Genomic DNA, 13219 nt, shown 5'->3' on the forward strand with positions numbered 1-13219 from the left:
ACCGCAGGGACTGCAGCGGTTCAAGAAGGCAGCTCACCCTCACCTTCTGAAGGGTTACTAGGATGGGCAAAAATGTTGCTCTAGTTAGTGACACTCACATCCTGTAAATGAATTTTAGAAATACATGTTCCAATAGCTTGATAATGCTTCTACCACATGAAAAGCACCATATAAATGCAAAATGTTGTTGATGATTATTTATGAATGCAAGAGGGAAGTCCCTTTGTTCCTCTGTAGATACTGGGAAACACTCCATATCTGCTGTGATCTAGTACAACAAAAGGAAGACTGATGCTAACAATCAATCAACAAGGAATAAATTGCAAACTTGAACTGGATCAATCAAATCAGTCTTAAAGCATAAAATCCAAGGTTTTCATGCAAACTACAGGTCCTGGCACTGCAACCTGGAAGCCTTATCCTGCTGCATTATGTAAACAACACTTTTGAGTTCCACGACTGGAATGAAGGCACAAAGTTCTAATTCATTTCATTATTAAACCTACGACTCTTACAGTCACCATAAAGCATGAATGTTGACCATCTCACTTTTAACCCTGAGATTACCTCTATTCCAGGTGTGTTTAGACGTGCCTGTGCCAATGCAATGTCAGAATACCGATTCAGAGCTTTGGAGTGGAAACTGATCATTTAGGAAGTCCTTGAAGCATCTCCATCCCCCTTCCACCTCACCCAGCTTTCCCTCCCTCACCACCACCCTTTACATGACTAACATTGTTGAGGGAAGTAGAGATATCCCTCTTGCATGAATGCATGAAATGAAATGAAAATCGCTTATTGTCACAAGTAAACTTCAAATGAAGTGACTGTGAAAAGCCCCGAGTTGCCACATTCCTGTTCAGGGAGGCTGGTATGGGAATTGAATCCGCGCTGCTGGCCTTGGTCTGCTTTACAAGCCAGCTATTTAGCCCACTGTGCTAAACCAGCCTGCATAAGGTCAGCCCAGAGGTTCTGACCGAGGGCCAGCACTGCCCAGTCCCACTTAGTTTGCAACTATTTCCTTAGACGCCTAGCAAACGTACAATGGGAATCCACTAAAAAGATTGTGATTTTTAGGCCCACGGTCTCAGAATGGTATTGAAAAATGGGTCATTTTGCATCAACCAGCTCAATGGTTCATCAATTCTGTCAGGATTGGACGAGAGATAAATGGGAGGAGAAAAACTATAAAATGCACAAAAGTTATTTTATGGGTCTAGTGCTAAGCAACAATCCAGTCAAGGTTAGCAATTTAGCTGTATGATGGCTGTAACTTGGAATGAGTTCCTGCAGCAGGGTATGTGCTCACAAGGCCGAGCAGCCTACAGAGGTCTATGTAGCATCTTTTGGACATCAGTTTCCGTTCACTCACTGCTCATTTTAGTAATTATATTTTTATGTTTCGACAGCTTACTTTATTGCCAAAGAATTTGTAGAAGAGTCAAAATGCATCATTCAAAGCTTCAATTGAAAACAAATCCAAATTGCCAAGCCAGATAACACCGAGTGAGGAAGATTCAAGTTTCACGCCTTCTGTGTGGGTGTGTGAAAATTGGATTGCAGAGTAATAGGTTTTGCTGTCATCATGTGAAAATAGAATAAGCTGATGTGAGGCAGCATTCTTTGGACTGTGCTGTAGTCTCAAGTCCTGATTTAACTCACCAGCCAGACATTGCCAATGGGCTGGCATCCCAGAAATGGATACGTGGTTGGCATTTCACGAAGGTGGGCAGCCTGTGCATCGATGGGCCATACAGTTAAGCTGTAGAGGTTGCCTTTGAAGGAATGCAAATGTTGCACAACCATTTGTGAACAAATGCAATTGCTTGGCTGCATCAACCTCCGAAAGGCTGACAAGGTGCCAGATGCCAACGCCCAGATGTGTATCATCCTGCTCTCACAGTTAGACAGCTGTTGGCTATTTGGCCAACACTTAGAAACAGTGCACCTTAATGCACATCAGGCATCACCTTAACGCACATCAGACATCATGAGGTGACCAAATGAACCTTGGGAGAGGTGGGAATTGAAATACTGAATAATTATTGACTTATTTTCTCTTTACCCTCTCCAAGGCCCCTCCCAGCTGTATTCATACCTCCTTTCATTTTTATTACCTTTGGCAATGTACCCTCACAATTGCCTATCTCAAACCTTCAGCACTGCTCACTCAATCTTCCTGCTCTTTTACTGTCATCCCAGACTGGAATCCCTCTTAGATAAACCTACAGCTTTCCTGCATATTATCCTCCAAAGGGTTATTCAAGACATTCAATACTAAGGGGGTTAGGAGCAGCAACTGCATTTGTCCCCTCCTACTCTCTCGCCAACTTTCCCAGCCAGTTTACCTGCTGCTAATTGCCTTCCTGTCCAACTCACCCATCCCACTGCTAACCCTTGAGACTGTACCAGCCAAAGAGCTCCAATTGTCCCTGTGGTGTGTCCCTCCAGAATGTCCATTCACTTGTGCAGGAGGCTCTTGCCATCCATGAACTTACTGTGGATGATTGCATCAGGATCATGGCCTCATCAAAAATCTAGCTGAGGGGTGATGACATCTGCCCCACTAGATATATACTGGGCCTTATAGAACTGGACCTGGCTATGCTTACTGCTACTTGTAGAAATAACGGACTAGGTGGGCGTCTGTAAAAATCTTTTAATATGACTGAATGCTTAGATAGCTTATTGACAGCACATTAGCTGGGAATCCCCAGTCAGTAAAGAATATTGCAATCTGTTAATGACCACTGCACAGTGAGAGGGGGAAATTCTCCACAGGCTTCCTTCATTATTAACAGTGAGAGTCACTGACTGCAACCCCAGGTTACTGTCTTCAAGCCTTGACACAAACTCTAGTCCCTAGCCACTAACTCCATCCTTCCCCATTGCAACTTTGAGGCTGAACCAATCCTAGTGTCATGTTTGAGCCTGAGATGAGCACCTGTCTACATATCTGCACCTTCACTAATACTCTTTCCATCTCTGTAACATCGCCCAAACCTACCCCTGCATTAGTTCATCCGTTGCTGGAACCCTTATGCACACCTTTGTTAGCTCTGTACTGGACAATTCCAACACGTGTAGATAGCCTTCCATGTTCAACCTTCAATAAACTTGAGCTCATTCAAACACTGTTCCCGTGTCCTTATTCACATGACATCCCGTTCACCTTTCACATCTGTGCTTACTGACGTATATTTGCTCTTGATCAAGCATCGCCTCAGATTTAAAATTCTCATCCTTGTTTTTGAATCCCTCCATGGTCTCACCATTCCCTATCTCTGGAATCTCCTCCAGCTCCACAATCCTCTGAGATATCTGTGCTCCTCTAATTCTGGCCTCTTGAACATCCCCGATTTTAATTACCCCACAGCTGGTGGCAGCATCTTCAGTTGCCTCAATACTAAGCTCTGGAATACCCTCGCTAAACCACTCTGCCTTTCTACCTCACTTTCATCCTTTAGTTCTTTCTCTCCTTAACAGTGGTGGGTTTACCTAGAGTGGGTGTAACTCTCGACCCAGCTCTTAGACACTGGACCTCCCCACCCAGCACTCCAACCCTGTGACCTCCTCGTCCAACTCTTGGAACCTGGGACCGCCCTGCCCAGCACTCAGATCCCATGACCTCCCCACCCGACACTGTTCCCAAGATCCTCTCACTGAGTGCTTGATCCCTTAGATCTCCTCACTGGGAACTCAATCCCTGGGACATTGTCATTGGGCACTCAAACCATGGGATATTCTCATCAGACACTTGACCCACATGATTGTCTCATTGGATACTTGATCCCCATTGATTTTCTCATCAGGCACTCGATCCTCAGCATCTCCTTCCTGTGCACTTGATCATCAAGATCTTCTTGCTGGGTGCTCGATCCCCAAGCTCTCCTCACTGGGCACTCAATCCTCAGGATCTCTTCGCTGTGAAGTCGATCCCCAGGAACTTCTCAATGGGAACTTGACCCCCAGAATCTCCTCACTGGGAGTTCAATCCTCAAGGTATCTTCCCCAGGAACCCGATCCCCAGGATCTCTTCCCAGGGAACTCAATCCCAAGGGCCCTTCCCAGAAAAGTGTTCCCCAGAGAACTCAATCCCCAGAGTTTCCTCCCCAGGAACTTGATCGGCAATCTCTCCTCACTGGGAACACGAGTCCCTGGTTCTCCTCACTCAGAACTCGATCCCCAGGACTTCTTTACACAAAACTTGATCCCTAGTACCTCTTCCCGGGAACATGATCTCCATGATCCTCTCACTGGGAACTTGACCCTCAGGATCTCCTCACCAGGAACTCTTTCCTCAGGAACACCTCCCCGGGAAATCGATCCCCAGGGTATCCTCCCTGGATACCTGACCTCCAGGGTCTCCTCCCCACACACATGGCCCCCATGGTCTCCTCCCTGGGTACATGGCCCCGGCGTCTCCTCTCTGGAAACTTGATCCTCAAAATCTCTTTCCAGGTAACCTGATCCTAAGTTTATTCTCCCTGGTTACTCGATCTCCACAATATCCTCCCTGGGAACCTGATTCCCAGGATCTCCCCACTGGGAACACGATTCCCATGATTTTGCCATGGGCACTTGATCCCTAGGATCTCCTCACTGGACCCTTGGTCTTCTGGGATCTGATCCTGAGCACTCTTAATTTAACACACTTCGAATTGAAAGTAGAACTGTGTCTGAAACAGAAGACAACATCGGATATGACCAGCTCACAGTGAGCCCTCAGAGAATTATAAACCTTTGGAATTCTCTTCCCAAGGGAACTGTGGGCGCTGAGTCAATGCGTATATTAAAACAGAGGTTGATAGATTTTTCAGTACTAGGATATGTGGATGGTGAGGAAAGATGGAATTGAGGGAGCAAATGATCCAACCCGATTTAATGGTGAAGCAGACTCAAAGGCCCAAATGGCCCATTTTAGCTTCTCTTTTTATGTTTATGCAATAGAGTCTACGGGTCATTAGAATAAGACTAGACTGTTTTACCATCAAATTAAATCATGGCTGATCCATATCTTAACTCTATCTACCTGTATACGGAGGCTCTTGAACGTTATTATGATGCTGGCGGTGGAAGGGGAGAGGGAGATAGTGGTGGCGCTAGATGCGGAGAAGGCCTTTGATAGGGTCGAGTGGGGTACTTGTAGGAGGTGCTGGAAAGGTTTGGGTTTGGGGAGGGGTTTGTCAGGTAGGTGAGGCTGTTGTATGAGGCCCCGATGGCGAGTGTGGCCACGAATAAGAGGAGGTCGGAGTATTTTTGACTATACCGAGGGACGAGGCAGTGGTGTCCCCTGTCCCCCCTATGTTTTGCGCTGACAATTGAACCCCTGGCTATGGCACTGAGGGAGTCAGGGGATTGGAGGGGGCTGGTCCGGGGTGGGGAGGAGCACCGAGTGTTGCTCTATGCGGATGACCTATTGTTGTATGTGGCTGACCCGGTGGGGGGAATGCCGGTGGTGATGGGGATTCTCTGGGAATTTGGGGATTTCTCAGGGTATAAGCTTAACTTTGGGAAAAGCGAGCTGTTCGTTGTACACCCGGGGGACCAGGAAGGGGGGATTGGGAGGCTCCCACTGAAAAGGGTGGAGAGGAGCTTCAGGTACTTGGGGGTTCAGGTGGCCAGGAGCTGGGGGGCCTTGCATAAGCTAAACCTCACAAGGCTGGTGGAGCAAATGGAGGAGGAGTTTAAGAGGTGGGACATACTGCCGCTGTGTTTGGCGGGTAGGGTGCAGTCAGTCAAGATGATGGTGCTCCCGAGGTTTCTGTTCCTGTTCCAGTGCCTCCCCATCCTTATCCCGAAGGCCTTTTTCAGGCGGGTTAACAGGAGCATTACGGGACTCTAAGGGAGAGACGGGTGTTCTTGGAGCGGGGCAGGGATGGGGGGTCTGGCGTTGCCCAACCTCTGTGGGTATTATTGGGCTGCCAACACAGCGATGGTGTGTAAGTGGGTAATGGATGGGGAGGGGGCGGCATGCAAGAGGATGGAGATGGCATCCGGTGTGGGTACGAGCCTGGAAGCGCTTGCAACAGCGCCACTGCCGCTCCCTCCGACGAGGTATACCATGAGCCCGGTGGTGACAGCTACCCTCAAGATTTGGGGGCAATGGAGGCGGCACAGGGGGGAGGTGGGGGCCTCGATGGGGTCCCCGATACGGGGAACCACCGGTTTGTTCCGGGGAGAATTGATGGCGGGTTCCTGAGTTGGCACAGGGCAGGTGTCAGGAGGCTGGGGGACCTGTTCATAGGCAGGAAGTTTGCGAGCCTGGGTGAGCTGGAAGGGAAGTTCAGGCTCCCCCCGGGGAACACCTTTAGGTACATGCAAGTAAGGGCGTTTGTCAGGCGGCAGGTGGCGGGGTTCCCTCTGTTGCTGCCGCGTGGGGTCCAGGACAGGGTGCTCTCGGGGGTATGGGTTGGAGAGGGGAGGATCTCGGAAGTGTACCAGGTGATGCAGGAGGTAGACGAGGCCTTGGTGGAGGAGCTGAAAGATAAATGGGAGGAGGAGCTGGGTGAGGAGATTGAGGAGGGGACGTGGGCGGGTGCCCTAGAAAGGGTGAACTCCTCCTCTTCGTGTGCGAGGCTTAGCCTCATACAGTTTAAGGTACTGCATAGGGCTCATATGACCGGGACAAGGATGAGCGGTTTTTGGGACCGAGGACAGGTGTATTAGGTGCTCAGGGACCCCAGCAAACCATGTCCATATGTTCTGGGCATGCCCAGCGCTGGGGGAATTTTGGAAGGGTGTAGCAAGGACGGTATCGAGGGTGGTAGGATCCAAGGTCAATCCAGGCTGGGGACTCGCAATATTTGGGATTGCAGTGGAGCCGGGAGTGCAGGAGGCGAAAGAGGCCGGCATTCTGGCCTTTGCGTCCCTAGTAGCCCAGCGGCGGATTCTTCTTCAGTGGAAGGATGCGAGGCTCTGAAGCGTGGAGGCCTGGATCAACGATATGGCGGGGTTTATTAGATTGGAGAGGGTGAATTTTTCCCTAAGGGGGTCAGTGCAGGGGTTTTTCAGGAGATGGTAACCATTCCTAGATCTCCTGGCAAAACGGTAAAAGTGGGGGGGGGGGGGTTTTGTTTTGGGTTGAATATCTGTTTTTTGCAAATGACGGGCGTTAATTTATTGTTTCTCTTTTGTATTTACGGGGGGGGGGGGGGGGTGTTCTGTTTTTAGAATTTTCTGTTATTGTTTTCATTTTTGTGAAAATGTTAAAATATGAATAAAAATTATTTTTAAAAAAAACTATCTACCTGCATTAGTTCCACAGCCTTAACACTCTTACCCGAGGCAGCATGATGGTGCAGAGGTTAGCACTGCTGCCTCATGGCTCTGAGGATTCGGGTTCAATCCCAGCCCTAGGTCACTGTCTGTGTGGAGTTTGCACATTCTCCCCGTGTCTGAGTGGGTCTCACCCCACAACCCTAAAGATGTGCAGAGGAGGTGGATTGGCCATGCCAAATTGCCCCTTCATTGAAAAAAAAATTTGGGTCCTCTAAATTGAAAGGAAAAGAAAACACTCTTATCCAACAGAAATATAACAATCTCAGTTTTTGGCGTTTTCATTAAAGATTCATCAACAGCTTCCTGGTGAGAGAGTTGCAGATCTCTGTGAGTGAAGAAGTGCTTCCACACATAACCCATGAAGAGGCCTAGCTCTAACCTTAGTCTGATGCTTCATAGAATTTACAGTGCAGAAGGAGGCTATTTGGCCCATCGAGTCTGCACCACGTATAATTTTTTGGAGCACCCCGAGGAAACCCATGCAGACATGGGGAGAACGTGCAGACTCCGCATAGACAGTACCCAGCCGGGAATCGAACCTGGGGCCTGGAGCTGTGAAGCAAATGTGCTAACCACTGTGCTCCCGTGCTTCCACCAGAGCAAACAGTCAAATTCTATTCCCTGGTCACCTTCATCCCACTGATATTTCAGCCATAGATCCAAAGTCTAGACAGTGACTCTAAGCAGGGGACTTATCAACCAGCACCCTGTCCTCAACTCCCACTAGCACCTTCAAATATACAGCACAAATCAACAAAAGCCACTCAGGGAGGAGCAGGGATTTCTCTGCCTGGTTTCTCCACCCCGCTGTGGGGCAGTGATACCAGTTGGAGCACCATCATCTCCTTGCAGAGAAGATGAGCTAACTCAGGGGTGGGCAAACTTTTCCGTGCAAGGGCCACATTCAGAAATTCACAATTCACAAAGGGCCGCATAGTATATTAAGTAAAATAATTACTTCACCCGGTTATGATTCTGGGCGCCTCATATAGAACATAGAACAGTACAGCACAGAACAGGCCCTTCGGCCCTCGACGTTGTGCCGAGCAATGATCATCCTACTCAAGTCAACGTATCCACCCTATACCAGTAAGTAACCCAACAGCCCCCCCCCATTAACCTTAAAAAAAAAATTTTTTTTTTTAAATTTAAAAAATTTTTTTTTTTTTTTTTAATGACTTGGAGGGCCGCAGAAATACCTTTGGCGGGCCGCATGCGGCCCGCGGGCCGTAGTTTGCCCACCCCTGAGCTAACTCGACACAGAGTGTGGAACCATGGTCTGGACAAATGAGCAAAATCACTGGATGAACCAGCAGGTTCCCAGCCTCCTATTTTCTTAACTATTGTCGTACACTTGATTTAGTTTGATGAATACAATATATATACACTATCAATAGTAACTTTGATTTATATACAGTATCTTTAACATAGTAAAATGGCCCAAGGAAAGAACTGCAGATAAATTTGACAATGAGGCATATCAGGAGATATTTGGAGAGACAGACAAGATCCTCGTCAAAGAGGAAGGTTTTGAGGGGTGTGTCAATGGAGGAGAGTGAGGTCGAGAGACAGAGGGGATTATCGGGAGGGAATTTCAGGCGTCAGGCCTCAGCAGGCAATAATGATCTTAACTGACAGATAATTCCACGTTTGTACTTCTCAATTAGGTTAGTCTGTAATTGTTTCTCCAGTCCAGTGAATCCTAACTTTCATCCCAATCCACTTTATCTCTGCAGATGCTACAGTTCAGGTGGGCGGTGGAGGAACACAGCAGAGTGCCAGGATTAAAGGCTCTGTGATTGGTTTTACGAGCGAGATGCTCCAACTCCCAGAATATAGCTTCCCATCCAAGAGATTTGGTGTCTTACTGGAAATGAAACCTCCTCACAAAGTAACATAACTCCTTCAGGGACGTTTTACCATGGATAGATTAATGATATGTCAAATTAGTCAGATCAAAAATACTCAGCAAGTCTTAAACACTTCTCGAAAGCACTTTGCATCTATTCTGAAAAACACTTCTAACATGAAGTCAATTGAAAGTTAACATCTTTCTTCCATTCAGCTGGCACTCACAGCCTATATCATATTGGTGCAATAGATAAATAATGTTTATGAGAAGCTGTCATTTATGATAGATTGATGGAAGGGCAGCACAGTGGCCTAGTGGTTAGCACAGCTGCCTCACGGCGCTGAGGTCCCAGGTTCGATCCCGGCTCTGGTTCACTGTCCGTGTGGAGTTTGCACATTCTCCCCGTGTCTGCGTGGGTTTCGCCCCCACAACCCAAAAATGTGCAGATTGGTCATGCTAAATTGCCCCTTAATTGGAAAAACTAATTGGGTAATCTAAATTTTTTTTTAAAAATGATAGATTGATGGCTTTGCTGGTATTTAGACATGGTGCAATGTTACTATCCTGAATTAGAGTAGAGCTTCAGGTCGACATTCCGCAAGGAAAAAGCTCTGCACATTCCTGTGGCAAATCAATGTAACAATCACTGTTTCTTCAAATAGTAAATGAAAGTGAAATATCTGGTCATAAATAGCAATAGAACTGCTAAAATAAATAGACAATAAAAATTCTGCATGTCAAATAGAACAATCCATCACATTGGCTCGCCACTTACTGCAGTATTATTCCAGGGAAAACTTGGAAAACCTGGAATGTATTGGCGGAAGAGTGGTGGAAGTGGATTTAATTGTAACTTTCAAAAGTAAATTGGATAAATATTTGAAGGGGAAAGATTTACAGGGCTAGAGGGAAAGGGCAGGAGAGTGAGATTAATTGGATCACTTCTTCAAAGAGCTGGCATAGGCTTGATGGCCCAAATAGCCTATTCCTGAACTCTATCAATCTACAAACACTGCCTCCCTAGTTCCAATGTTGTAAAAGCAAATCCTATAATTGGCAAAATGCTGGGGAATGGGACTGGATGGGTCCAGCTGATGTTTGAACTTCTGATTTATAATTGAAAAATATAGCATTATGTTGAGGTTCGACCACATTTTGAGTGCTGTGTGCTGTTGTGGGTAAAAATGGATATAAAGGCACTGGAGAAGGTACTAAAAAGGTCTACAAGGATGTTACCAAAAATGTGAGATTATACAAAAGAACAAAGAACAAAATAGCACAGGAACAGGCCCTTCGGCCCTCCAAACCTGCACCGACCATGGTACCTGCATTTACGGAGTCCGTATCCTTCCTTTCCCACCCTATTCATATATTTGTCTAGATGTCCCTTAAATGCCACTATTGTACCTGCTCCCACCACCTCCCCAGGCAGCGCGTTCCATATACCTACCACCCTCTGTGTAAATTACTTGCCTCGCACATCTGTTCTAAACTTTTCACCGCGCACTTTAAACCTATGTCACCGAGTACTTGACTCTCCTACCTCAGGAAAGAGCATCTGACTATCCACTCTGTCTATGCCATTGTAGACTTCAATCAGGTCGCCTCTCAACTTCCGCCGTTCCATTGAGAACAGACCGAGTTTATCTAACCTCCCCTTATAGCTAATACCCTCCACACCAGGAACATCCAAGTAAACAGCTTCTGTACCCTCTCCAGAGCATCCACATCCTTCTGGTAGTGTGGCGACCAGAATTGTACACAATATTCCAAATGAGGCCTAACTAAGGTCCTGCACAGCTGCAACATGACTTGCCAATTTTTATATTCAATGCCCCGACCGATGAAGGTCAGCATGCCGTATGCCTTCTTGACCACCTTATCCACACGCGTTGCCACTTTCAGTGGTCAGTGGACATGCATGCCCAGATCTCTCTGCCTGTCAGTACTCGCAAGAGTTCTACCATTTATGTGTAATTCCTACATGCATTGGACCTTCCAAATACCTATCAGAAAAGTATTAACGGGCTCAATTTCTCAAATGTAGGTCCTTAAAATTATAGGTTTTGATGGAATCGAATGAAAAAGTGTTTCTCCACTTGTGGGAAAGAACTAAGCCAAAGGTCACCAATATAACATAGTTACCAAGAAATTAATTAGGGAATTCAGGAGAATTTCCTTTATCTAGACAGTGGTGAGAATGTGGAACTCATTGCCACAGGGAATACTTGAAGCAAATAGTTTAGTTGCATTTAAGGGGGCAACATGGTAAGTATCTGAGGTAGAAGGGAATAGCGAGTTGTAGCGCAGTTTCCTCGCTAACAATTCCAGCCAGTGCTGCTCCTCATTGGGATGTTCCCATCACAGAACCCAGCCCTCGCCAGCAAGTCAGGAAAGTGAATATTCAGTCACAGAGATCATACCTAATCCTTGACATCCACTAAATACACTTAGGCTAGCATTTCTTCCTCGACAGGGACAGTGCAGCTGGTTTGAGCTTCCCTGACTATATATTCTGATTGGATAACCAAGCATATCTTTCACATCACCCACCGACACCTCACATTGCTTCACACTTGATATGGTAATCTGTAAGACATTGCTCATGATGTTACAACAAGTTCTATTTACTGTTACCTCAGGCAACATTTGCCACTTACCATGATCGTCAAGAAGAATGTTGTCAGGTTTAATGTCCCTACAAAAGAAAAGCAAAGATAAATTAATTTTGATAAGTAGTTTTTCCTTTGGCTTCAAGGTTCAGGTCAGCCCCTCATTACAGCTTCTTTTAAAGATTGTATCCAATTACATCATGCTAATGAAACAAAAGCTACAGATGTTTACTGAATTAAAATAAATTAACAGCATGTCATGCAGATTAATATGGCAGTCAAAGAAAGAGAGGGAATGAGGCAGTCTCTGCACTGATTTAAGTAGTTATTATCAGAATTGGGAGCCAGAAGGAAGGCACGGGATACAATAACGAACATGGCATCTCCAGGAGCAGGGAACGAGGAGAATAAAGACGAAAGACGGGAGGAACGGCAGAAGCGGAGGTGAACGGGAGACGGCAGCGAGATCCGTCCAGGAGAAGCAAGCGACAACACCAACACCAAACCCATTTGAGTATTGCCCACTGTAATTGTTTCTCCGGCACCCGAATGTATATTTACCTCCCCAGTCTCCAACCCCCCCCTCCCCCTGACCAACAGTCGCCCACTTATGTGTTGTAAATAATTTTGCCAGGTGTACAGAGTTGCTGCTGTTGAGCTGGTGCACAATACCCTACCAGTTATTCTATTATATTTTTTAATGTATTTTTTTTTAGTATTTACTATTTTCTTTTCTTTGGTATGTTTGGATGTGCCCTTCTCTTCTATATATGTATATATATATATATATATATGTTTCTTATCCTGTGTACATAACGGTAAATATACTTTGTTCAAAAACCCAATAAAAAACTTTTATAAAAAAAAGAAATGGGAGAACTTATATAGAATTACAGAGAAACTGGCCAATTGGCCCAACAAGTCTATGCTCATGATCAGTGGCTCGACATGAACCTCCACCTACCCTTTATCATCCAACCCTGTCTGTGTAATCATCTACTCTTTCCCCTGGTGCTCACTAATTTCCCCTTAAATGCATCTACATTGCCTCAACAACCTGGTGTGGATGTAAGACCCTCCCTCTAGCCACTTCCTCTGCAAAGAGGATAGTGGCTATCTGGTAGATTCATTAATTGTTTGGGGTCTTTAAGATATCAACTGAGTATATGACTGGGCAGTAGAATGATTTTTAGAGAAAATACCTAGTCTGCAAAATATAATCACTGTTCTAGATAATGAGTGAACTGTTGGAACTTTAAGGTCTTGTCTGCAAAATACTAATATTGGGCGGCATTCTCCCCTACCTGGCGTGACGGAGGGTCCCGGAGTAGGGGAGTGGCGCCAACCACTCAGGGGTCGCGCCTTCCCAAAGGTGGGGAATTCTCCCCACCTTTGGGGGCCAGCCCCGCGCCGGAGTGGTTGCCACCAGAAGACCGGCGCAAAAAACCGGCGCCCCCAGCAGCGGGGCTGGCCG

General features: G+C 46.4%; 1 protein-coding gene across 3 annotated transcripts in view; it reads right to left on the bottom strand.

The window, feature by feature from the left end:
* Positions 1 to 13219, bottom strand: part of LOC119965041 (serine/threonine-protein kinase 32A-like) — a 416342-nt gene that overhangs the window by 181722 nt on the left and 221401 nt on the right. For all 3 annotated transcript variants that reach the window (XM_038795261.1, XM_038795260.1, XM_038795262.1), the window contains exon 5: positions 11794 to 11831. In XM_038795261.1, coding sequence (XP_038651189.1) covers positions 11794 to 11831 — 38 coding nt within the window. The remainder of the gene's footprint in view (positions 1 to 11793; positions 11832 to 13219) is intronic.

The sequence above is a fragment of the Scyliorhinus canicula genome, chromosome 4 (assembly GCF_902713615.1).
Source record: "Scyliorhinus canicula chromosome 4, sScyCan1.1, whole genome shotgun sequence".
Taxonomy (NCBI): domain Eukaryota; kingdom Metazoa; phylum Chordata; class Chondrichthyes; order Carcharhiniformes; family Scyliorhinidae; genus Scyliorhinus; species Scyliorhinus canicula.